Consider the following 26962-nt stretch of genomic DNA (forward strand, 5'->3'; position numbering starts at 1 on the left):
TTTAAGACAAAAATTAGTAGTACATGTATATGACAGTGTTCTCATATGGTAAATTCTCATATGGTAGTGTAGTTTAGGTCTGTTTCAATAGTCTTAAAACAAAAGAAAATCTTAAAAGTAGAAAAGTGGGCTGGTCAGAGTATTGCATGTATATATGTTATAGAACTAAAAAAATAGTTGCATGTGAATGTGGTCATGTTAACTCAGAAGCCTGATGACATGTACAGCATGCAACGAGTAGTTTTTTTATTTAGAAAACACTCAGAAAATTGTATCTGGTTGACAGGTGTATGTTTGGTAATCAGCCAGAATTTGAAGATAATTTTTAAAACCGCTTTCTTTTGGGATAAAATGTGAAACATAAGCTAGCCAGTTATTTTTAACCTTTCATGTGTCCATTTGCAACATTTTAGGATGCATTTCCTTTAGTTTGCTGTCCTTCAGTAATAATCATTAACTAAAAATCATATGCAATACCTGTGTAGTACCTGCCTGATGGGTTGCTTCCCTCACTATAGATAATTTGTAAAGTGAATGGAATTTTATTTCCACTTTTTTTTGGGAGGGGGTCATGACACTTTAATGGGTTTAATGGTTAATAGACCTGTTGAATGTGAGGTTCAGTAAACTTCATTTCTGATGTCCTGTCCAGTTTACTAGAAGCAAAAGAGCATTTTTTTTAAAGCCAAACAGACAGAGTACATCAAAGACTTCAAGCTGCTGCTTTGTTTGCTAGAGTGAGTTTTGAAATGCACTAATGCAGTCTAATTGTCATTTTTGTTTTGTGTTATTTTCCAGACTGGTTAGACCTCTTCATGTACCACTTGTTAATGTGCATACAACTGCAGCTGCTATGAGAGCAACACAAGAGGAATTTGAAAAAGCAGTGGAACAGTTAAAGCTTCTGAAGCAGGACCCTGGGAATGAAACAAAACTGCATATTTATGCATTGTTTAAGCAGGTATGGCATTGAGTCTTTAAGTGGCCAAAGAACACATTGCTTATTGCAGATAGTAAAGTGTAATAGTGATTGCAGATGTAGACTATAGAGTCAAATTCCTTATCTATTTTTGACATGTTATGTGATCGTGTAAAACCAGTGTGTATGTTTAATGTTGAGGGGCACCTGGAAACACACCTGGATTTGTCTCTTGTCAGAACAGACATCTTTCCATTAAATTGCTAAAGTTAAGTACAGTGCCACCATCAGACAAGTACTAATGTTGCAAATAGTTTTATTTTTGGAGATATGTGGTTGTGAAAGGAAGGAAGCTTTCTTTGTGGTTTCAGTCTTGTATCACAGAGAAGCCTGAAAACTGATATACCCATTTGTACTTTACATCTTTCATATAACTATTCATTTTGTTTTTAAAAATATCTAAACTACTGTTTTGTCTTGCACATATTCTATAGTATTGTACGATGCCTTGTCATAAGCTGTTTTCTGATTTACATTAATATCTAGTCACAAGATAATGTAACCAAATATTGTGTTTGCTGAATAGGAATTTTGTATCAAGAGAAAATCTCTCTCGGATAATGTACAGTTATAGCTAAACTCTGACAGCTAACCTCAAGTTACAAGTAATCTGTATGAGAATGAGAAAGTTAGCAAGTATTTTATTCAGGTTTTGTAGTCCGTTTCATTTTCTTTCTATATCTTTTGAAAAGTGTAAATTAAATAGGAGCAGAATGTTTCATTGTATTTACTGGTAGGCCTCACTAAAGATTCATAGTGGATTGGCTGCGAAGATCTGCTTGAGATGCCTTGCAGGATTAAATATTACCTCAATGTGTCTGTCCATTAGTAGCAAACCTTGAATCCGTGAATCATCATGTAGGTGCCATCTTTTACCTTGGTCATTGTCATACCATTTCCACCCCTGGTCATTGTTTTATCACTTCTAGCCTTCCAGTCCTTTTCCCAGACAACCCATTCCAAATTGTTATTTTCTGTGCCTCTCAGACATCGCAAATATTTGCAGTGGCAACATTTTACTTGAAATATCATATCCCATCTTCCTCGTTTTTTGTGGGTACTAAGCCTTATCCTTTGCAAGTTCTTCTGTTTTGCTTTTTTACACAAACCTGTTGCACACTATTTTGGATATCTGCTGTAGTTTTATTTGGGAAACTTGTCAGTCAGTCAACACCTCCTGAGTGACAGCTGAATGAGCAGAGAAATTTAGGCAAAACCAACTTTTGCATACAGTAGAGTAGTCTTTTTTTGTGAGAGTTTGAACTGGGTGTAATATATATATATATATATATATATATATATATATATATATATATATATATATACACACACACACACACACACACAAGATTTGAGGGGTGTGTGGGGGGGGGTATTATTCCTCAGAAGTTTGCCAAAATTTGTTTTGACATTGGACTGATTTGTGTGTGCCATTCAAAATAAAGCACTTGGAACTATCCTTGTGTGAACTACATTCTATTCTGATGTGTGCCAAATCTACCTGTAAACAGTTGCTGGACAACTTTAAAAAAATGGAATGATAGTAATAACTCGTGTAGTACATTTAAAAAAAAGAATAGTTGATTCCGTTAAACTTGTTTCCACTAGAAAGCATGGCATGCGGAACGGTTTTCAGTGGCACGCTGAGTGGATTGGAATTGCATGAATTGAATAGGGAGAGAAAGAGAGTAAATGCATGTATGAAAGCAGAAGGGACTGTATGTGAGAGATTGGAGAGATGTATGAAAGCTGAAGTGTGTGTGTAAGAAAGTGGAGAGAGAGCGAGTGAATGAATGCTTGTATGAAAGCAGAAGTGAAAATGTGTGAGAGATAGGAGAGAGATATGAAAGCTGAAGAGTGTGTGTGAGAGAGATCAGAGAGAGAATGTGCAATCTGATGCAAACCGAATGAGCGAGTATGAAGCAAATTTTGACATTTTAGCGATTTGACTTATTTGGTTTAACTAACTTGTTCTCAGGTTGGGGAGAGGAGAATTTAGAGAGGAAAATTTATTTGTATCTTCCTTTTTAAAACTCTCAAAATGTAAGGTATATGTTTCTGCAGGGGGAAAACAGTGTAACGCATGAAAAACTGAATTGTTCATACTGTACTGTATTTCTTTGATTTTTTTTTTTTTTTTTTTTTTTTTTTTCTGGTTGCTTGAGTTCCGATTAACTGAGAGTTTACTGCACTTGGGTAATGGAACAAATTATAGATCATATGGTACTCCTGGTAGTTTCAATTTTTAGATATAGTTAGTTGAAATATGGTTTGTAGTTGATAGATTTACTTGTTTGAATTAGGTTGCTGATATATTACTCTATATATATATATATATATATATATATATATATATATATATATATATATATATATTTTTTTTTTATGTTTGTTTGTGTATTATCAGTCTCACTTTGCCATATGCATTGAAGTCTATAATATTGTTTTGCAATTCTGGTCTACAGTGCAGTGATAGCCAAACTAGACTTAGTTGATTAACTGACCTTGACCTTGGTACTTTAGCACTTACCCTGTTATGCTGGCCTTAACTCATTAACACCGCTGAGCTGTGTAAATGCCATACCTGTAGCAGTCTAAATACATATTTGCATTCTGGAACACTGATGAAATGTCAAGCTGAAAATTTTTATTTGTTTAACATTTGTTTACCGGGATGGTCTGACTGGACAACAGTGTCCATTTTCAGGGGAGGCCCGAGGAGAAAAGCCCCAGCAAAGTACATTTTTTACTAACCCATGTTTAGTACTATAAAGAAAAAGTTTACTATGCAGCTTATATGTATCTACTTACAGTCTAGCAGAGATCAGTAAAGCAATTTATATACATAGGAGATTAATCCGCAAAAATATATACATGAGAGGAGAGATGAGATTGACACAAAGTACAAATACTGTACAGCATCTCTTAGATTTTCTTACACCTCTACAGTACATTTAGTTTGTCATCTGACAGAATAGAGTTTACAACTGCGAGAACGATAAGGGATATAGGTAAGGGAGAAGGTTACAGCAGTTATTGAGTGGATGGTAGTATAGTTAAGATGTTATATCTGAGTGACGGAAAGTTATCCAAGGTTAGTACATGAGCAGAGCCAGGTAGATGTTAGGTAATCTTTTAGTAGATGTTCATCATGTTTCACTGTTGCAGTCATTACAATTGGGGTTATCCTGCTGGCAGGCTACCCGCAGTCGGCCTGAATTCCAAAGTCCTGGTCCGGCGTCGGTTGCTGTCGCCTCCTCCCTGACGTCAGTGCGCCAGGGGTATAAAAGATGCAGCTAACGCCATTTTCTTCAGTCTTTCTTGCCGTGTGGTGCCCTAAGCAAAAGCAGTTCGTGAGTGCCGGTCGGCTGACTCCTGAGATTTTCAAGTTTGAATTTCAGATCCAAAGTCTTCATTAAAGCTAAGTACCCTGTTGGGGAAACTTTTTTTATTGCTCACCCTGTTGGGGAAACTTTTTTATTGCTCCAGACCAATGTCAGAAAAAGTTAATAATTGTATTTCTTGTGGGAAGCAAATACCTCATAAGGATTTTCATTTTTACCGTATTCCTTGCCTAGGCCCTGGCCACGTCGTTGCTAGTTGTCGGTTTTGTGCTAGATTTAACCAACGCACTATTAAGCGTCGGTACGATTTTGCATTTCATTATTTTGGCAGAAGATTTAATTATATAATGCCGTCGGAACAGCCGACTACTGGAATTTATAAAAACACAAAGAAAGGACAGGCATCCGAGGTCCAAAACCGACGAGGCTTCAGCTAGGCCAGTCGCCGGTTCTCGGTGAGGTGCTTTTGCAGCCCCTGACGCCCGCTACCTCAGAGCCACAGGCCGCTTCCGTCTCTCACGTGGAGCCAGCTAGGCTGCTGGAAACTCAAGGTATTGGACCCTTGAAAACTATTCCCTCAGATGGGTCTGGAGCCGCTGAGCAGGCATTGGCTTCTGAGGGTGTTTTCAGGCCTACACAGTTATATGTAAAAACAACTTCAGCTTCAAACGCAAAGACTAAAGCACCTCTAAAGACAAAGAAACAAGTACAACTTTCACCAGGACAGGCCTCCATGCCTAAAAAACAGTTGCTTAAAATGGCCGAAGACCTAATTACTTTGATCAGGGGTTCCCATCCCCCTCCTGATAAGAGACCTAGGCAAGAGACAGAATATGAATCTTCAGATCAATTTTCCATTTCCTCTGATTCCTCTTCTGAACAGGGATGCTCTCTTCCTCCTTACGAGGATTCTGATGCTGAAGAATCTATCCCTTCAGCCTCTCCTCCTGAAGATTATTCCTTTGGGGAGACCCTGCATACTATGAGGGAGCATTTTCATTGGGAAAGCCAAGATTACTTAGAATCTAAGAAAAGGCTCAGAGATTTTCTTTTACTACCACAGCACAGGCCCCTTGCTATTCCTCCTGTTTTAGACATTGTAGATGATGTGTTTATAGAGTCCAGTCTCACTCCTGACTCTCTACCACCAGCTCCTGTTAAGCCAGACAGATACTACAGGGTTCATGATTCACATAAATTTCTTTATAGAAACCATGCTGCTGACCCAGAAACTATTTCTCAGGGTCCCAAAGGGGTCAAGGTGTCCTCTGCAAAAAACCCTATTCTCTCTGATAGGGATTCAAGGGCCCTGGACAGATGGGGGAAAAAGATTTACACTTCTGCTACTTTGGCTGTAAGGGTCTTAAATTGTCAGTTTCATATGCTTAAATATCAACAATATCTTATGTCACTACTAAAACAGAAAATGTTTACAAATTCTGAATGTGCAGAAAACAAAGAAATGCAGGATTTATTGCATGCAGCTGAACAAGTGGGAGAGCATACTTTGCAATGTGGTTTTGATTCTCTGGAGGCCTCCTGCAGGGCCACTGTTACGGGTTCCCTCATTAGGAGGCATGCTTGGTTAAAGGAACAGAATCTGCCTGATCATGTTAAAGCAAAATTATTAGATGCTCCATTACAACATGATACCTTGTTTGGTGTTAAAGCAGAAGAGGTGTTGAAGAAAATGGAGGGCAAAGCTAAATCTATGCAAACAGTCAAGGATTTCTTACAGGTACAACCTCCCAGATTTAGCAGGAACTGGCCTGCAAAGAATTGGTCCTTTCCAGTGTCAGGCCGCAAAGAGGCAGATACAGACGGCCCAGAGGCAGATCCCAGCCCCAGGGCTCATACAGGTCTAAACAATGGGGTGCTTCTACCTCCAAAAGTGGAGAAGATAAATCACAGCCATGCAGGAAACAGTCTCAATGACTTTCCCCTGCCAGCACCGAGCACTTATCTTTTGGCAGCCCCTTTAGGGGGAAAACTAGCACTTTTTTCACAAAATTGGCACATGAGCACCCAGTGCATCTTTTATACCCCTGGCACACTGACGTCAGGGAGGAGGCGACAGCAACCGAAGCCAGACCAGGACTTTGGAATTCAGGCCGACTGCGGGTAGCATGCCAGTAGGATAACCCCAATTGTAATGACTGCAACAGTGAATACACTCTAACATCTACATTTATGGTAGGTACACAACTGTACTTTTCTTAAACTTGGTGGTGCTGGAGTTGGATCTAATATCAGTGGGTAGGGAGTTCCATATTTTAGCAATACTATTTGAGTATAGGTAGTCACCAGCATTATTGCTATTTTTAGTGATGTTTACTAGGCTGTTGTTACAGGAGAGCAGGGTCCGGTTATTGGAATAGTGAGTAAGTAGGCCTTTGAGAGCGGGTTTTCTTTTCAGGTTGGTCGGTTATTTGGTGGGCAGTGGAGAGTTGGTTAAAATTAGTATATTGGGGAATTCTAGCCATGAGAGTTCTTTGAGAGCATGACAGTGATGGGATCTGTAGTGAACTTTGCTATTTTATTATAGCAGTTGTCTAGTTTATGTAAATTTTCTTGAGGTTAGTAAGGATGGGAGATGCATATAGGAGCGTGGAGAGAAGGTGGCTTCTGGCAGTGAAGATTTTGGATTTGTCTGTGAGGAAAAGTATGTTCCTGTACAGGCCACCCATTTTTGTGGACTCTTGATTGTTTGATTTTATGTGTAGATTAAAGTTCATGTTTTGGTCTATTGCTACTCCCAGGGGTTTAGTGTAGGAGACTGGAGTAATGATGGTATTGTTTGCTGAAGTGATTTTGAATATCAAAGAGGGGTCTGGGGATCTTGTATGGTGAAAACAGGATGAAGGAAAACAGGAAAAGCATAAGTAAAGAAAATCTAAGGTTTGAGTAGCAATATTATCAGTAAAGTGTTTCCTTTGCAGCAATTGTTAGTGTATTCAAATCTCTACATTGATACAATAGTACATTTTAATGCACACATCTAGAATTATGTTTTTCATGAACAGTTGCTCACATTTTGGAAACTTTATAATCTAGATATAGAGTGTTGGATCACGTTTGTTCAGGCAGACTTGAGTTTTCACAAGATGGCAAGGAATTCTTTTTCTGAGTGTTTGTTTGAGATTTTACAGAAATGTAAAAGAATGCTTATTTTATAATTAACAATATATAATTATAAAATTATCTCAGTTCAAATATCAGTGACAAATTTCATCAACATTAATCTAAGGGTTCACCTAATGCCATACAATAGTTTGTAAGTCATCATGTTTGGGAAATATAAAGTACATGTGGAAGAAATGTCTGTCTTTATGGGTACTAGCAAACTGCTAGCAATATCTGCTGCATAGTGTGCTATACATGGGCAGTGGCAATGCATTTTTTGTCTCCAACCATGACTTTTCACACCATGACTCACAATCCCATGTAGCTCTCTTGGTTATAGAAATATAAATGAGATAAATCACTGTCAGTTATTTCTATTTCTCCATTGCAGGACGTGCAAGTTAAGTTTGTGTTATTTTGTTAGGTTGCAAAAGAGAGGATGTTGTAACTATCACTAATTGGTAGGTTATTGAAATAAGGAAGTCCATCCCAAAAATGTCCGGATGCCATAAGGAGCTATGAGAGTTAAATGGAAGTATGCTGAAAAAGATATTGTGGTGTGAATGAGTTAAAACAATTATTTAAATGGTCCCTTCCCTTTTTTAAATACACAGTATACTTATTAATATGCTAGTCATCTTACTTGTTTCTTTAATGTTAATAGAAATCTTGTAGATGCTTATTCACATCTGTACATACTGCCGTAAGAGATGACAGCCTCTCATAATTACTGATTTTTGCAAATAATAGTAAAAGTGGACACACATGAATGATACTGATTTTGATTTGATGTGTTGTTATGCAGTCTTGCTTTTAATGTTGGTGTACCATTTTCTGCATTGCTGATATAAAGTGCTTTTTTTTCCCGTTTAGGCAACACAAGGTCCCTGCAATGTATCAAAACCAGGCATGTTAGATTTTGTTAACAAAGCCAAATGGGATGCATGGAATGCACTTGGTAGTTTGTCCAAGGTAATGTAGTGCTACTTTACCTTTTTCTGTTACTGATCATATCTAAATAAAAAATATTAATAATAGCAGCTTTTAAGATAAAAGATGTGTGTTGAACTAATTTGTCTTGTACAGAAAGCATGGAAGTCTGACTTAGTATTTGCAGTAAGATGTGCCTCTGTAGTACTGTGAAAAAATGCTTGTATTTTAAGTTCTGGTCAGGACTGAAACATGTCACTTAAATACAAGCATTTCAGTGTAAGTATTTTTATTTAGATTTATTTATTATGTTTTTTATGCAAGTTATCCATTGAGCAGAACCCAATTATAGAAGGGACCTGAAGAGAGCAGATTCCATAATCTGTGAATAGTAATTGCAAGTGTGATGATCCACAACTGCCAGCCAATATGCAACGTGGATATCCCACCTCTGGGCCAGTAATCAAGGCGCCTCTGTCCTCACCACTGGCACTTGTGGGGGGACGTTCACTGGGAGGACAACAGGTACACACACAGTATTTCCAGATGCAGCTCTGTGCATCAAGTGCAATTTCCCTTAAGAGCACACAGAGACCACAGTCAGTCCAGGGCTGGTTCCTTTACCTTTCTCCAGATGGCCAGTAAGACTCTCCACTGGCACAGCTATAGAGCTGAGTCCTTAGCCAGGGTTCTAGGCCAAGTGCTCCAACACTCTGTCCAACCAGTGCTTCATGTCCCTGCCCAAGTAGCTGGCATGCACACTTTTGGAGATTTGCTTTACACACACACCTGGGAAAGGCCGGCATAGTTTTACTAGCTTTGCCCCCTATTTCCTCAGACTGTAAGGTAGTTATGACTGCCACCAGGCACTCCTGTCAGCTACCTTAAGGATCTTTCAAGGGTACCCAATATACTGAGTGAAATTGGTATTAATACAAATGGTAGTTTGACCAAGAGCAAAGCTGTTAGGAGTGGCCCACACATTTTCACCAAATATGCAAGTACTCTCAAAACTTAAATATCATCTACAAAGATCAGCCACAATGAAAGGTTTAAATATATTTAATAATAAAAGAACAAGACAGTACTAAATATATATTCACAGTGACATCAGAGTTCAGAATCACAGTAAATATTTAAAACAACTTTGAAGGATAGTCTCATTTAAATAAAAAATAATATCTTAACTAAGCTTCACTGTATTCCTGACTGAATCTAAGAGAATTATACCATTCCTAGTAACTTACTAATAGAGCAAGGCAGATGATGTGGTGAGTGGTTCTTGTTGTCAGGTCCAAGACAGAATACAGAATGCACTTTCTCACTCTAAGAGACTTATCAAAATAATATCTAAAATATTACTCCTGGGATAGCTTGCAGGAAGACATCATTTCTGGTCATCTGACTTCTAGTTCTCATGCAAAACCCCATTGCTGGCAGCTGGCAGTATTTGGCAACTACTTGTAAAATACGCACACAAGGGCTTTTGCTCAGATTTTTGGCAGGTGCTGGAAGTCATAAAACAATTGCATATCTCTATGCTTCAAGACTAGTAATTAGTTCACCCCAAAGACAATGCAGAAAGCTTCCTAGTACAGATTTTGTGTCTCTGGCTGCATTGAAACCTGTGAGCTAGCATATTTATGGCCTAGCCTATAAAGTGATTTAATTTCAGATGTTTTTGTAAAGTTTGCTGGACTGAGGTTAACTCTCCAGTTTCCTCTGTTAAAACATATTCATTTAAACGGTTACAATAGTGCATGTACATTTCTGTTCTCTCTAGTAAGGTACACTGTGCATACATTTCAAACACAAGCAATTTACAAATAGATTTTCAACACAAAAACATCTATACAAATTAGTTTGATATACATGACATACAGTTCTACTACATTTGTTAACACCAGCATCTTGTATGACATAAAGTTGTAATACGTTGTAACACAAGCATCATGTATAAATCCGTTTGATATTCACAAATGGCATATAATTATTTACAAAATCCCAGCTAGCTGTGCTGGCAGTACCTCCTTTCATCACAGGAAATATAGTAAATTATCAATTGAAAGAAAAAAGCATAAAAATAGACTGCTCTTCACAACAATTGTTTGTTTCTTGTGTGTAGAAAAATACATCTTGTAGTAGTACTAAGCTAATGAAAATCTTTATGTACATCAAAAAAGCATTAATACATTGCAGTAACATCTTACTGATGTGATGTGCATTAGACATAGCAGGTATTGAAATATCTGTGAATTAATGTGGTATGTGAAAATATCGGTGCTTATTCAGTGCTTATTACATCACTGATGGATAATGAATCAGCATAAAAATTAAACAAAAAAAATTAAATTTAGGAACCAATTGAAGGATGTACTGTTATGGTCAAAAATACATCTGTATCATAGCTAGGGTATAAAAATCTGCCAAACATGCTGGAGCATTTTTTTTTTCAGATTTTCAGTATAGATTGTAACATTTAATATTTGCGCTGGAAGCGTAGTGTGCTATAGTTATGATTTAGAAGAAGAGGCATTTTTAGTTCTTGCATAACGAAGAATTTTCTGCTGTAACTCATCCATTCTACATCACCATCCTCGCCTATAGTCATGAAATTTGGGTAGTGCTGAAAAGGATGAAATAATGGGTATTAATGTCAGACATAAGGTTAATTTTTAGAGTTGTTGGACTATCTGTCCATGATTTAATGAGAAACTCATTAATAGTGGATCACAGAGTTAGCTCAGTTGCTCTCCTGCATGAAGAGGAGCCAGTTGTAGGTTTGAGCACATAGTGAAGATGCTCTCATTGTCTCCCTACAGAGGTGTACCAGACACCGCCTACTAGAAGGCCTCAAGGCTGGAACAGAACATGCTGAAGAGATTCAAGGAGTAAACCGTTCCTCTACCTTTCCACATGCTCCAGCTTGTGATATTTTTCAGTTACTTGCATTTCATTTGTGTTTTTCAATGTTGGAGAGATTCTTTCCCCACAACAATCTGGAAACTTGCTGGGGATAAGCAAGTCTGATCCTGTCTTGCTCAGTGCACTACCACTGCAACCCTCGGGGACAAGGCATTCAGAAAATAGATGGAAGTACACAATCTTCATTTGTAATGGAATTGCATATCACTACAGTCATTCTTGATATAGTATCCTGAAATGAGTGATGCTGAATCTGAGCTCTAGTTTATATATGTGTGTGTCTGTGTGTGTGTGTGTGTGTGTGTGTGTGTGCGCGCCCATGCTTTTGTGTGCGAAAGACAGTAATTATGCAAGATTTTGTTTTTTCTGGTTCTTTCTTCTGGTGCTTCTAAAGGGAAAGCCAGTAGGATATTAGACCAGTAACTAACTGTATATAGAATGTGTTTTATGTTACCTGTAGATGGGTTCATAGGTGTGTACTAGGCTAATGGCCCTGGAGCCTTTACAAGCCTAGCCCATAGGATTACCCTATCATTCTGCCACCCGACCTTAGTCCCAGTGCCTTTGTCAAGTAAAGCCAGTGGAGTGATCCCTGGGGTGAATTTTCTATTTCCCATCCACCCATCAAGAATCCTCCTGAAGAGGGCCATATAGCATTAAAATGTAAATAGAATGCTTTTCACTTAACTCTTGGCCTAAGTTTTCTTCTAGTTATACAGTGGTTTACTGTACAGTTTGCAGCCATATAGGTTTGCACTTGCACATGCCTCTGTTACTGTTATTTAGTAACTGTAAATGTTCACCCAGGTACACACCCATGTTACTGTATTTAACAACTATATGTGTTTGCCCATACCCGTATTATGCTGAGCTGAAGTACTTGTAGTACACCAAGGTCAACATTTGAAATTCCAAAAATGTTAACCTACTGGCATAGAGGTGGGGCATCCATGTTTAGAATAGACAGATGGAGGCTTAAGAATGAGACTGCATCCACTGGCCAGATCAGCCTGTAGGATTGAATAGTGGTCAGTACTTTTCAGTCCTTTCCCAGCAATGAAAATGTTTGAAATTGCTGCATCTGCTTTTGTAGTGGTGGATATCAGGAGTGTAGCTGTGGCCTACCACAAAGGAGGTGCAGCTGATGACCATGACATTGGGTGTGAATTACTCACCATATCCACAGTGCCACTTTGCATGTCACCTCCACTCCATTGTTGTCAGTGACTGTATCACAGTTTTGTTGATTGTTTGACCACATGCATCTCAGTGAAGTCACTTTTTGTCAGTCTTTATCATGAGATGTTTCTAGGCTTAATTCAGTCTGTCTTAAGGAATAAACTAGTGATTTTATTATATCCTGAATCACGTTGTGAGAGACTAGTAAGAGTAGTGCAAGTACAGGTCAGATGGCAGAGGGATGTGATGAAAAAAATAACCTCATTGAAGTACAATGAATCATTACATTCTTGACACCGTACATGGCCTATCTTTGAAGGCCATGCTTTCTTTCAAAGTGAGAAGAGGTCCAGAGGGGCATGGCCAAGATTGTGATCTGGTAGCAGCACTCTTCAAGAGCTCTCTATCCTGGATTGTATTTCTGACCGGAATTTCTTCATCATAAATAAATTTTAATGAACTTACTGATATCATTTCTAAACAACTGGGGAAATAATTCAACTATTTTTTTTTTTTAAATTATAACAAAAAATTCCTGTCATATTCATCCTTGACAAGGAGAAACCTTAACTCAGCTTACCATAATGAGTCAGTAAAACTTCATCTCAAGACTCCTCTCTCAAAAAGGAATTACATTCACTTTTAACAAATATACAGGATCTATCCTTGAAAATAGATAAAAATGGACAATAAACTAGATTCATTCAGGGGCAAATGTTCTCAGCAGCTTGAGCAACTACAAGAAATTGTTTTACAGCATAAGACCCAAATTTCACAGATGGAACAGTCTCTAAATGATATGGAAAAATTACTAGCTAAAGAGGAACACCACTCGGAATTTCTGCTAAAACAAAACAACTATCTATTAGACAAACTGGATGACTTGGAAAATAGGTCCATAAGGAATAGTCTTCATATATATGGGCTCCAGGAGAAATCGGAAGGAGATAACATCACTAATTTCCCTACTCCATGGATACCAACTATACTTAATCTGCCTCAGTCATTGTCCTATGGCATAGAATGAGCCCCACAGATCCTTAACTGCTGTGTCATCTATATCAGCAAAATCTAAGCCAAGATCCATTAAAATGAGAATGTTTTCCTGTCAGGATAAAGAATCCTAAAAACAGTTTGGCCAAATTCTACAATAAAATACCAAGGATTACTTATCAGATTTGACAATGATCATTCTTCAAATGTGGTAACAGAAAGAAAGAGAATTTTACCCCATCCTAAAAGCTCTGAAGTAAAAACGACTGAAAACTCATTTATTGTTTCCTGGCAAACTGAAAATCGTCCTTCCTGAGGGTATCAAAATATTTGACTCACTGGACACAGCAACAAAATATTTACTTAACATAATTGATCAAGTTGAAGTTATGGACCGGACAAATAGCACACCCAAGAGAAACGCTGAGAGGAATGAATGGAAGATGGTTGAACAGAAGAAAAGGCTGAAAGACAATTAAATAACTTTTTGTTCTTTTTTTTTTTTCCTCTTCCCTAAAGCAATACTGCTATTAAGTTCTCTTGTCTATACTCTATAAAAGGAAAAAAGATGGGGAAAGAAAGGAGAAAGGAAATAAGAAAATGTAAAATAATGTTTTCAACATAAAGCCATCATTTAATGCAGGTACACCTTTTTCATTTCCATTTTTATGTCTGTTATAAATAGTTATGGAATTCATACTAGCTTAAATAGTATATCAAAAGCTATACTATAAGAATATTTTAACAATTCAAGTAATATTCAGAATTTTATTATTCAATACTAGCTTTAAATATCCCATAGTAGCTAAAGCTGAACTATAATTTAGATCTGAACTAATAATCTTATCATAAACTCTGTTACCTTACTTTGTCATCTAATCATTACAAGCATTTAAACACATTGACTAATGTCAAATCAGAAGAAAATGTATAGTCTCTAAACACTATAAATACTACCAATCAATAAAACATGTCTTCTTAGTTCACTATTTATTTATCCTAAAAAAAAAATCTTTAAATGTAAATGAATGCTTCATTAAATAAGATTCTAGGGCATATTTTAGGTTCTGTGTGTATTCTCTTGATTGATGTTGAGGAAGCTTGAAATGGCATGCAAAGATAGTGGCTAGGTATGTGCCCTTGACTTGTGATCTTTAAAGTAAATGATTTAATTGTTTGAAATGTACTGGTGAAATGGCAGGCTTTCACTGTGTTATTTATTTCTTTTTTAAATAAGAAGACGGACTGGTCTGAATAATGATGCATTGAGAGTCTGTGATGTTTCGCTTTCGTTTTAATTGTTTCACTTTCATTCTCGTGCAGGCATTAGTGTTACTATCTTTAGATTTTTTTTTTTTAATTTTATTTTCCCGCTAATGCTATGCACGAGACCTACCTAAATCTTCTCCATTTTGTGCTGTCCCTCTGGTTTCTGTTCCCGCCAGCCTCACGAGATAGATACAACATTTTAGATGAGCTTGTTCGCACAGCAGCTTCAGGGGAGCTATCTTGCCATCACGGACCTGCAATAAACTGTCGTTTCCTTGATGATATCATATCGGACATCGCGAACAGGCTTGGACTCTCTACGTGCAGTTCAGTACATTTTTATGAATAAAAGTCCTGAACAAGTACATCTACTTCAGTTGAGGTAATTATGATAGCAGCCTTTAAAGAGCATTTTCATTCCCAGCTGTATTGTCGAACATTGTTATAAGCAAGTAAGACCTGATTTTCCTTATTTCCTTTTGCAGTTGCAAAGGCTTTGTTTAGTTACTCTGATCTGTCATGATAGCATATGACAATAGGTTGAACTCTGCTGATAACCGGCAAATGGTTTGGCTTCTGTACAGTTGCTGTTTTCTCACAGTAATGGGACAGAATTTAATGTACATGAGCAGTGGCAGATCACTACTGCATTAGGGATATTTTAGGCTGCCCTTTTGTGAAGAAACAGCCAAGTTTCTGATGTCTGATTTTGTTGAGTCATTTGATTCTTTCTCTTCATGCAGCTGTGGTTGTTTTAAAAGAGGGAATTGGACAATACCAAATGGGGGGAGAAGCAAATGTAGTTTTACTGAAACTGAATAGTAAACTGAGAACAGAAGTGTTAGTCTAGGCCCTTCTTGATGACACAAGCCCCCATCCTTCTAATGTATTCTGAGTTTGCACATCATCTGAGTAAAAGGTAAATGAACTTTTGAAAAACTTTGTTCCAACTTTTTGTTTTGCCAGTCTTCAGTTTTATTTCTCTTAACAGTCTGGGAGTGCAGCTTAATATATGGAAGAAAAGTATATGAGAGGGTAACTGTTTCATATCAAGAAACTTAAATATCATCTTGAATTCAACAGCAGTGCTGTGCTGCATGTAGTATAGTATTCTAAAATGCACTTGTCTGCAGTTATTTAACCGTGATTTTACAATATAAATTGTGTAACATAGTTTATGCACTGAATAAAATGAGAGATGAAAAATACATAATTAGCTGCTTCTAACTGTATAGACAGCAAGCTGTTGACTTATTATCACTCGTATTGGACTTCATTTGTCTTGAAAGATTTGATATTATGGATAATTAGCAATATTGATACTTTTTTCAAAAATTCCAAACTTTTATAAGACCATAATTCATAAGAGTAAATGATTTCATATCTCAACCATTTAAGCATACATTTGATTTAATTAAAACTTCTAATTGATGCATTCTAGCCCTTAAATTGATTGCTGTCTGATTAGTACTTTGCAGGACATAATCCAGGAAATTGTATTTTATTTTATATTCTGCCCTAGGGTCTCAGTTAAAGTTCGGGAATTACATGAAATATACTCATTATTGAATATATCAAAACAATATAACAGATAATTGGGTTGTTTAAGTTAACTTCATTCTGATTTTACTGTAATAATTCAGTAATGAAAATATATTGAGACAATTTCATGTTTATGTACATTTTTGCTTGGACTACAGAAAAATCAATAAGATGTCATCTTAAATCTTAAGAGTGAAAAATGTATATAAACCACTATGGAGTGGTCACTGCAATAATGTATATATGTGTATGTATATAATATATATATATATATATATATATATATATATATATATATATATATATATAAAATATGTATATATCACTACTTTCTCATATCGTACTACTTAACCTTGGATTCAGATTTTTATTAAGCAATCTTGATTTATTTACACAGTTAACATGAACCGTTCTAAAAATCATCTTTCACTCATAGGTTCATAGGTTCATACTAGGCTATTTGCCCGAGGGCATTTACAAGCCTAGCCCATCGTTTTGTGGCTTATGCCACCTCTTTAGTATGGGGAACAATACCCATTATTTTGCTGTGCCTCTGTTGAGCAGTGACACTGAGGTAATCCCTGGGGTATATCTGCGATCTCCCATCCATTGGTCAAGATTTCTCTTGAACAAAGCCAGCGAGGTGCTCTGCCTCACATGTACCGGGATTTTGTTCCACAGCATAGGGAGTCTTTGGGTGATGAATCTATCCCTCCAGCACGTCCTATTAATAGCCGTGTCGAGGTTTAAGTCTCCCGCCCTTGTGGCTCTGATGGATATAGATTTTTTGAGGTGAAGCATATTCATCAAATCTGGGTTTGACATGGCCTTGTATGTTAGGCAAAGGTCACCTCTGAGCAAGCGGTGGCGACTGAATAGAGCTGGAGTTCTTTCAGTCGGGCAGCATAGGACAGATTTTTGAGACCCTTTATCCTTTTGGTGAGGAACTTTTGTGGCCTCTCCAGCTGCTGCAAGTGTCTGGTCAGATACATTCCGAATGGGGCATTGTACTCAATCATTGGTCTGATGAGTGATGAGTAAAGGGAGACTATGACCTCCCTTGATCTAGATGAGAATCCCTTCATGATAAGGTGGGCAATGTAGAAGGTCTTCCTAACTACTTTAGCTACATGGGTGTCGAATGACAGACTACTATCAACCTGGGTCCCCAGGTCCCTGATAACTTCTTCTGTGCTCAGTGGATTGCCACCTATTTGGTAGCTAGGGGTAACCTTGTTTTTCCCGAAGGGTATGACTATGCATTTTTGGCATTTAACTTTAGGCCGTGGCTCTGGCACCAGTTATCCGTTTCTGTGAGACCCTTCTGAAGGATATCTGTGTCAGATGTGTTTTCTACTATGGCGCCCAGTTTGCAGTCATCTGCAAACTTTGTCAGCCATAACCCTCCTGTGTTTGCTTGTACTTCGGAAAAGTAGATGCCAAACAAGAGTGGGCCCAGGACTGAGCCCTGTGGGACACCACTTGTGACAGGCTTTGAGTCTGACATGGCGCCAGCAACTCTGACCCTGTGGGTTCTGTCACTCAGCCAGTTTGCAACCCATCTTGTGATGTATGGGTTGACATTTAAGCTGAGTTTTTCAATGATACCCGAGTGGGGTATTGTATCGAAGGCCTTAGCCAGATCGAGATAGGCTGTATGGGCTGCCTTTCCCTCATCAATGGCTTTGGTGACTGTTTCGAAAAAGTCAACCAAGTTTAAAAGGCATGATCTGCCTTTGACAAAGCCAAACTGGGTTGGATCCAAAGTCTGCAAATTCCCTATGTCTTTATTTATGAGGTCCATTATGATCCTCTCCATGGCTTTGCAGATAAGGCTTGTCAAGCTAATGGGCCGGTAATTTCCAGGGTCGGTGGAGGCACCGCCTTTGTGAAGTGGGACCACAGTTGCAGTGCGCCACTCCTGGAGTGCGTATCCAGAGGTAAGACTTTGATTAAACAGCTGTCCTAGCTGTGGGTTTAATTCCTCATTGAGTTCATGGAGCACACAGCCGGGGACACCATCAGGTCCCATGGATGCTGTGTTTTTGCTTTGGAGAGAGCAGTTCTCACTTGGGCGCTGGAGATGTTTGGGGGCTGCAATCGTTTGGTATAGATATCTCTCCTTTTGGGGGGTGAGTTTGCACTGAACCTGTCAGCCAGTATGTTGGCAATGTCTGTAGGATCAGTAATCTTCACATCATTTTGAACTAGCTCTGAGCATATCTGGGAGTTTCCTCCCAGGTTTCTAACATAGCTAAAGAAGGCCTTATGATTGTCTTTTGAGTCTTTAGCTATTTTTCTCTCGAAATTTGCTTTGGATGATTTTATGAGAGCTCTTAGTTTTTTACTTATAGTGATCAAGGGTGTCTTACCTTTTAAGGATTTTGCTCTATCTTGTAGTAGCTTCCTCCTTTTGTTGTAGAGTTTGTTTATGGCTGGGGTCCACCAGACTGGACGCTTGCCTTTGGTACAAAGAGTCTTTGTTTTGCTTGGGATTGCCTTATCCATGCAGTCCTGCAGGTGCTGGTAGAAGGCATTTGTAAGTGATTCAGCGGCTTGAGTACTGTTTTCCGCCGGCTCGGGGGCCTTAAAGGAGACCACACTAGTCTTCAGAAGTGTGAAGTCGGCTTTTGAGAAGTTCTTTACTGTGGTCTTTTTTATTTCAGGTGGGGGTGGGATGAGGACCTCCAGCGAGATTAGTTTGTGATCTGATCTCACCAGTGAGGGGTATACTTCCGGTGTTGAACATTGTGCTCCCATGTTCGTGATGATGAGATCAAGTATGTTATCTCCTCTTGTGGGGAAGGTGACTAGTTGTTCCATGGCATTTGAGTTTATGAATTCCAGGAACTTTTGGGCTAGGGTGTTTGGGCTTGAGTAGTGTTCCCAGTCTATATTAGGGTAATTGAAGTCACCTAGTATGATGGTGTTTGGTGATACATTTATCCCCTCTAGTGTTTTCAGGAAGGCCATGTGAGGTAACTGAGTTTGTGAGGGTGGCCTGTAACATGCTACAATTTGCAGAGCAGTCTTGCCTATGGTTAATTGCACCTGGATGGTCTCCGATGCATCGTGCGTTGCCACCAGTCTTGAGGTGTGGGTGTCCTTGATGAATATGGATACCCCCTCCTTTCTTGGTATTGTCCGGATTTTGGGGCGGAACGCATGATATGAGGTAAAACCTGATAGCTGGGGTGCTCTCAGGAGCCTTGAACCAGGTTTCTGTCACAGCACAGACATCGATGTTCTCCATACTGAGAAGGGCCTCGAGTGCGTGCATTTTGAGATTTAGACTTCTGGCATTGAGCAGCATTACCCTTAGTTTTTTTCCTTTTTGTGTTCTAGGGTGGTAGGTTTAGAATTTGAGCCTTGCCTAAAAAGGCACTATGGGGGTGGCAAGAGCCTTTGCCAATATCCGGAATCCCAGGGTGACAGGTGCAAGCCGTCCCTTGAGCAGCGTGGCTTGTCCAGCATGTCATCCCAGGCAGACAGACACTGGATCCCCTTTGAATGACACCAGTGTTTAAGCCAGTTGTTAAAGCTGATCATCTTATCTCTGTATTGTGGCATCATTCTTGGTGAAGGTAGGATACTGCTCAAGGTCAGGGTCATACCTGCCTGGGCTACATAATCAGAGAGCTCCTCAATGTCTCTTTTCATGTAGTCCAAGGAGGTACGTCTCAGGTCGTTTACACCAGCATGGACATTTACTATTACAAGCTGAAATTGTAATTCCTTATCACATTCTTTAAACATAAGAACATACTAGGTTGAGAGACTCTCTCCATGTATAATAGTTACGATTAGAGGGATTGTCTGCGTGTCTTACTCGGACAGGAGGATTTAGTCATCATAGATTCGGGTTTTGGTTGTATTATTCATAGCTGTGATTTCATAAACATGTTTGTTTTGGTTTTTAAGGTGTCTAAAACAAAAGAAAGTATGTGGCACACACATCTAAATATAATCCATTTTCTTCATAATACACGTCATTATATATATATTAACCACATATCTTACTATAAACTGACACATTTAAATACTATATGAAGTAGCTATTAATGTTAATGGTCTTATTAACAAAAGGAGAAGTTTATACAAATACCTAAATTTACATAAACCTCAGTTAGTATTTCTTCAAGAAACACATCTGACTAATGAAGATACAAATTAAATTTCAATAATTGCACAATACTAAAAATATCGACATTTAAACAAAAGAAAAGAGGAGTATATATATTAATTAGAAATTATATGCTCTCTTCCCAAAATACTTTCAACATGTCAAGATTCTTCCTGAATGTTTTAGTAACTCTTGAAATAAATAACAAATGTACACCTTAGGTAATATATACTGGATACCTGAGGTTGGAATTACAGTCAACAATCACTTGGATATTATTCACTATGCTAAAGGCAGTTTAATAATGGCAGGAGACTTCAATTGTATTATGGATGATAAAGAGACTGATTCTCATAGTAATCAAAAGAAATCTCCAGCCTCCAGAGCTCTAATAAAATTTATTGATACAGTCACAATTAAATATATTAACCAATTTGCTGAGCATAATTCATTATTTTTTACTTTTTATTCACACCGACATAAAACCCACTCGAGTGTTGACAGAGTTTATGTATCAAATGATTTAATAACAAAACTAAATGGACTTAATAGCCTGTCCTCCTTCGGACCATAACACTTTACTATTTGAAATAGATACTGAACCATATTTCTCCCTATCACTCACTAGAATATCCTCATATATAACAAATCTAAAAGATTTTAAATAATTTTATATAACTGAAATACTTTTTAGTAATCAATAATACTGAAGATATTTAAAAAAAAATATATGGGACTCTTTTTAAAATCATATATCTGTGGTAAAACACTAACTTGGTACACTAATAAAAAAGGCATGGAATAAAGAATTGATGGATCTGCAAACTAAACTAGACAGACTCAAACTAGAAATACAAAAAGGCAACATTAACTTAATCCCAGAAGTAACACAAACCAATAATAAATATTCTGAAATATTACATCACAAAATTATGATAAACCTTGAGAAAATAAAATTAAACTAATACTCTGTGAATTCCTTTAGCCAAAAACAACTAGCAAATAGGACAAAAAATTATTAAATCTAGACAAATAAAAGAAATATACAACACACATACGTAAATTAGTAACTGATCTTAATAACAAGTTCGCAGACGACTGGGCGCCATAATCGACTCTCCAGCTGACACAAACATCCTTCAAAAAGGTCTCACAGAGACAGATAACTGGTGCCAGCGCCATAGTTAAGCTAAATAACAAAAAATGTATAGTCATACCCTTTAGCAAAAACAATGTGCCCACAAATTACCACATAGGCAGAAACCCATTAAGTACAGAGAAAGTTATTAGGGACCTGGGGACCCAAGTTGATAGCAATCTCTCCTTTGAAAACCACATTGCCAAAGTGGTTAGAAAGACCTTCTACATAGCCCACCTCATCATGAAGGGTTTCACATCTAGATCAAGAGAGGTAATCGTGCCCCTTTATTCATCCCTCATCAGGCCCATCATAGAATACAATGCCCCTTTTGGGATGTACCTTACCCGACACCTGCAGCAATTAGAAAGACCCCAAAAGATTTCACCAAGAGGATCAAGGGTCTCAAACAGATGCCATATGCTGCTCTGTTAAAAAAAAAACTCCAGCTCTACTCAGTAGCATACTGCCTACTTCGAGGCAATCTATGCCTGACATACAAAGCTATGTCAAATCCAGAATTAATGGACATGCTCCACCTCAGTAAATCTAAATCCCTTAGAGTCACACGCTCGAGGGACTTGAACCTCAGCACAGAAATAAATAGAACTTGCTGGAGGGACAGGTTCATAACCCAGAGGCTCCCTTCGCTCTGGAATAGAATTCCAGTTCATGTGAGGCAGAGCACCTCACTGAATCTCTTCAAGAAGAATCTCGATGGGTGGATGGGGGATCGTAGGTTTGTCCCAGGGATTACTCCCGTGTCACTATTAGACAGAGGCACAGTAAACTAAACCTTAAAAAGGGCACAGTATACTCAAATCAAGGGGTGGCATAAGCCATACAGAATCGGGCTAGGCTTATAATTGCCCCAGGGCAGATAGCCTAGCATGAACCTATGAATCTATGAACCTATTGGAAACCTTTAGACTTCATTATAATACATCAAACCATGATTTTATCCTAATAAACGATATTAAGGCTTTTCCTGGCAAAAATATTTCTATTAAATTATCCCAGCCTCAAATTGACATAATTAATAAACCAATAACATAATTAAAGGCCCAAATCTCCAAGCTTAAAATGAACAAGGCTTCTGGACCAGGTAAGATATTACCAGAAATGTACAGACTACTGTCAGGACAATCATTGTCATTACTGTTAAAAGTATATAATTTATTCAAAGAAGAACTGTTAACACCCCCATCATGGAAATATTCACTAATATCTCCAATAGTGAAGCCTGGTAAGGATGAAAATTATTGTTCCTCATATAGGCCTTTATTAGTACTCAACATAGATTGTAAGATGTTTATGCAATTTTTGCATACAGACTCAAACATTTCCTTCCTATATTAATACACGAAGATCAAACAGGCTTCATTAAAGGAAGAAATACTTATGACAGCATCAAAAGAATCATAACATTAATAGAGTATGCTAAATATAGAAACAGAGATCTAACTTTAATTTCCTTAGACATCAATAGTGCTTTTGACACTGTAGACTGGAGATATCTATACTTAGCGTTAGAAGAATATAAATTTTCCCAAAGCCTTTGTAAATCTAATCCTGACCTTATATGAAAACTCGCTAGCATATGTTAAATTAGGATCTTATAGATCAGGCTCTATTACAATCAAAAAAGGAACTAAACAAGGCTGTCCATTGTTACCTTTATTATTTGCCTTATTGATTGAGCCTTTTGCAAATAATATTAGATCACAAGATAACATACAAGTTATAGAAATAACTAAAAACCTAAACCTAAAACTCAGACTATTTGCAGATGATATCCTGCTAACTTTGTCAAATGCAAATCACTCTATACAAGCATTAATCAAAACCGAGACCAACTTTTATGAAGTCTCAGAATTACGTTTTAGTGATGACAAAACAAACGTTTTATGTTAGAGTCCTAAAACAAATACCAACCTACATAAAACATTTTCAAAATACTTTCCAACTGAGGGTAAACTTCACTACTTAGGAGTATATTTAACTTTACTTAAATGGTACTATTATATTTAACTATACCACTGTAATAAACAGTATAGAAACACTGATTACAAATTGGAATAAATATCTTTGTACAATGGAGGACAGGCTATATTTGATTTAAATCAATTATTTTTCCCAAAATATTATATCTCATTTAAGTCTTTTCTTTACCACCACCTAAAAACATAACACAAAAATATAGTAAAATAATTTTAAAATTTTTATGGCATCCACTTAAACCTTGAATTGCTTTAAACAGTTACTTACCAAATTGGGAGGCAGGAGGTATCATTCTTCTAGATATGGAGATATATGCTATGTGTGCTGTTGTAAAAAATGTTACTTTATGGCTTAACTCATCATACAAATCTATATGGAAGTTATTACGTGAACAAATTTGCTTAAACACAATGCACAATCCTACGCAAGACCATTTATTCATTTTATCAAATATTTTTTTATTGGACCTTAAAATCATACATTCTGGAAAACAAAAATAATAAAGAACCATCACTTTACATAAATGCTACATTAGCTACATTTAAAAAATTTGTAAATATAAATCCTAGTATTAAGTCTTGTATATTTTTAATCTTTCCATTAGCTTACACTTCTAATAATTTTGAAACACTTCAACTTAATAGAATGGAAACATTAAAGAAAGCAGAATTAATATACTGACATCAATTATTAGAGAAAGGAGAGGTATTATCCACCACTTATCCTATAGATAAATATAATTTAACTAATGTTATATGGTTAACATTACAATCATTGAGACAATACCTATTAAATGAGAGATGTTGCAAATTTCTGTTAGGCAGGAAATACCTAACCTTATTAACTATATTACATTCATTTCTAAAAAACCTTTCCAAGGAAACGGATACTTGTCTAACATTCACAAAATAATCAAAAAAATTAAAATATATAGCAAAGACTCCTATTGGAATTTTTTTACAGTAGTTAAAGGCCATCCTCCACAAGCTGATGAGAAAAAGCTTATACTAAAGTCCTCAAAACATACCACACTATCTCATCATTGGCACTTGTTCTCATGGAGATTTTTTACACTCAATATAAATTAGCTTTAATGTTTGACAATCAAGAAAGTTGTTGGAGATGTGAAAAGAAATTAAAAGCAAATTGGGAACATGCTTTCTATGACTGTATGAAATTAGAAACTTATTGGAATACATTTTTTTCAGACTATATTTAATGACTTCAACTCACCTATAACTAAATGTGTTTCAAGGAATAAACTATCAGTTCTATGGACTTTATTAACTATAACCAGAAAGATAATTACCATTAACTAAAAAAAAAAAACTTCGCCTACATTTAAGGAATTTAAAAACCTTACTTTATCTGTTGGTCAAATGGACATGAATACACTAAAGAAAAGAACTAACAGACTTAGAAAAATCTCTAACAGAAATTATATGATTTTATCTAAGAAGCAATTGCTTCCTTCAAGAGGATTAGACACCTTTGTACATAGTTATATAATATTATGTTTATAACTGTCTGAAGTACTTTTGTTTTAAGACTTGTATATTGGAATATTTAATTTTTCTTAATTGTAACTTTGAAAATCAATAAAAAATATAACAGAAGAAAGTGAGAAAAAGTCCAGTGATGTTCTCTGAAGGTGCATAAGTACAGGCATACTGGAGATTGGAAGAATTGTATGTCTTCATGAGTTCAGATGGCAGAGAGAGAGGGATTTTAATAGTCCAATTATAAATGAACATGTATCATTTGTACCCACAGAAAATAAACACAACACTGTTTATTGGAGAGATGTGGTAGTAAGGTATGAGGCACACCTAGCTGTAAAAGGAAATGTACAGTTTGTTTAAAAATAAGGGAAACAAGTGCTTTGTATCAAAAAATGAAATATTGTGGATTGAGAAGGTCACAGAAAAATGAGCACTAGTTTTCTGCACACAGGTTTTGGAGAAAATTATGGGGAGTTGTTGAAGGAAAGCATATATCAATATGGCAGATTGACATTTAGTGGTAATGGATGGAGGTGGTTAGCTTGACATGAGTAAGTTTAATTTGTAAAATCATCTGATTTATGCTAGAGATGTATTCCTCTGAAAATGTGTAAATGTACATGTAAGTCTTGTTTGTAAAATGGTGCTGTAAAACTTTATCGCAACTGCTGTGGCTGAAATCACTGGATCATAGTAGTTAACCAGTTAAATCTGTTGTATAAGGCCTTTTTGAAAGGTACCTTTCTTCTTCACCCTCTAATTAAGGATCCTGCTCTGCCTTGGGACCTTACTATGGTTTTGCATGCTCTAGTTTTTACCTTCTTTCAGGCCTTCTGCTAAGGTTGATTTAAAGTTTTTGACCTGAAAAAACATCTTTTTTTTAGTGGCCATCACTTCAGATTAGAGGGTGTCTGAATTACAGGCTTTATCTTGTAAGCCTCCATATTTAAGTTTTCATAAGGACAGTTACTTTGCATACTACCCCTTTTTTTCTGCCCAAGGTGGCTTCTGAGGCTAACATAAACCAGGTTAGGAAAAAATACAGGGAGATTAATCATTTCCAAAACAGAGCACCAACTTCATATGCTGGACATGCACAGACAACTTTGCTTCTACTTGGACAGGACTAAACCTTTCAGAAAGTCTGACCAGCTTTTCTTTTTCAAAATCCAAACTGGGAAAACCAGTTTCCAAGGTGACCCTGGCCAAATGGATCACTAGTTGCATTGCCCTTGCTTATTCTACAGAGGGCATTCCTTTGCCTTGTCTGATTAAGGCCCATTCCACTAGATCTGTGTCCACTTCTCAAGTTTCTGGTCTCTTCCCATTGATGAGGTTTGTGCAACTGCTACCTCGTTAAACCCCCATACCTTTATATCTCATTACAAGTTGGACATTATTTCCAGGAACAGGACTTCCTTTTGTTCTGCTGTGCTCCAGAATATCCTTCCATGAGGGCCTCCAAAGTTTTTTTTTCTGTTGCAGAGGTTGAAGAACAAATGAAGGCAACAATTTCATATAAAGATGGTATGTACTCACCAGAACATTCCATCTGAGTTGTTGCCTCTCTGATTTGAACCCACAAGTTGAAGAACAAATGAGAGGTAACAACTCGGAACATTATGATGAGTGCATAAGTTCTTTTTAAATGACCACTAGAAGGATGTAGGTGAACATGAATCATAAGATACTGGAAAATAAAATACAGACTATCAAGATGTTCTCTGTCCCTCTGATCTTGTATACTGGATAAGTGCAACAAGAATTAAAATTAATTTGGGAAGATGATGACTTACTAGGTTTAAACAGATTCTTCCTCTGGATGTAACAAAGGGGTTAGGTGTTCTACGTTTGTAAGAAAATTGTAAAGAAACACAACTAAAACATAACATAAATTATTACATTGTTAAGATT

At 37.0% G+C, this 26962-nt stretch overlaps 1 protein-coding gene across 1 annotated transcript in view; it reads left to right on the forward strand.

The window, feature by feature from the left end:
* Positions 1 to 799: 799 nt before the first annotated feature.
* Positions 800 to 26962, forward strand: part of ECI2 (enoyl-CoA delta isomerase 2) — a 390640-nt gene continuing 364477 nt past the window's right edge. The window contains exons 1-2 of the mRNA XM_044065169.1: positions 800 to 961; positions 8320 to 8418. Of these exons, the coding sequence (XP_043921104.1) occupies positions 854 to 961; positions 8320 to 8418 (207 nt within the window). The 5' untranslated portion in view covers positions 800 to 853. The remainder of the gene's footprint in view (positions 962 to 8319; positions 8419 to 26962) is intronic.

This window comes from Protopterus annectens, chromosome 3.part0, assembly GCF_019279795.1.
Source record: "Protopterus annectens isolate FY-2018-M chromosome 3.part0, PAN1.0, whole genome shotgun sequence".
NCBI classification, from domain to species: domain Eukaryota; kingdom Metazoa; phylum Chordata; order Ceratodontiformes; family Protopteridae; genus Protopterus; species Protopterus annectens.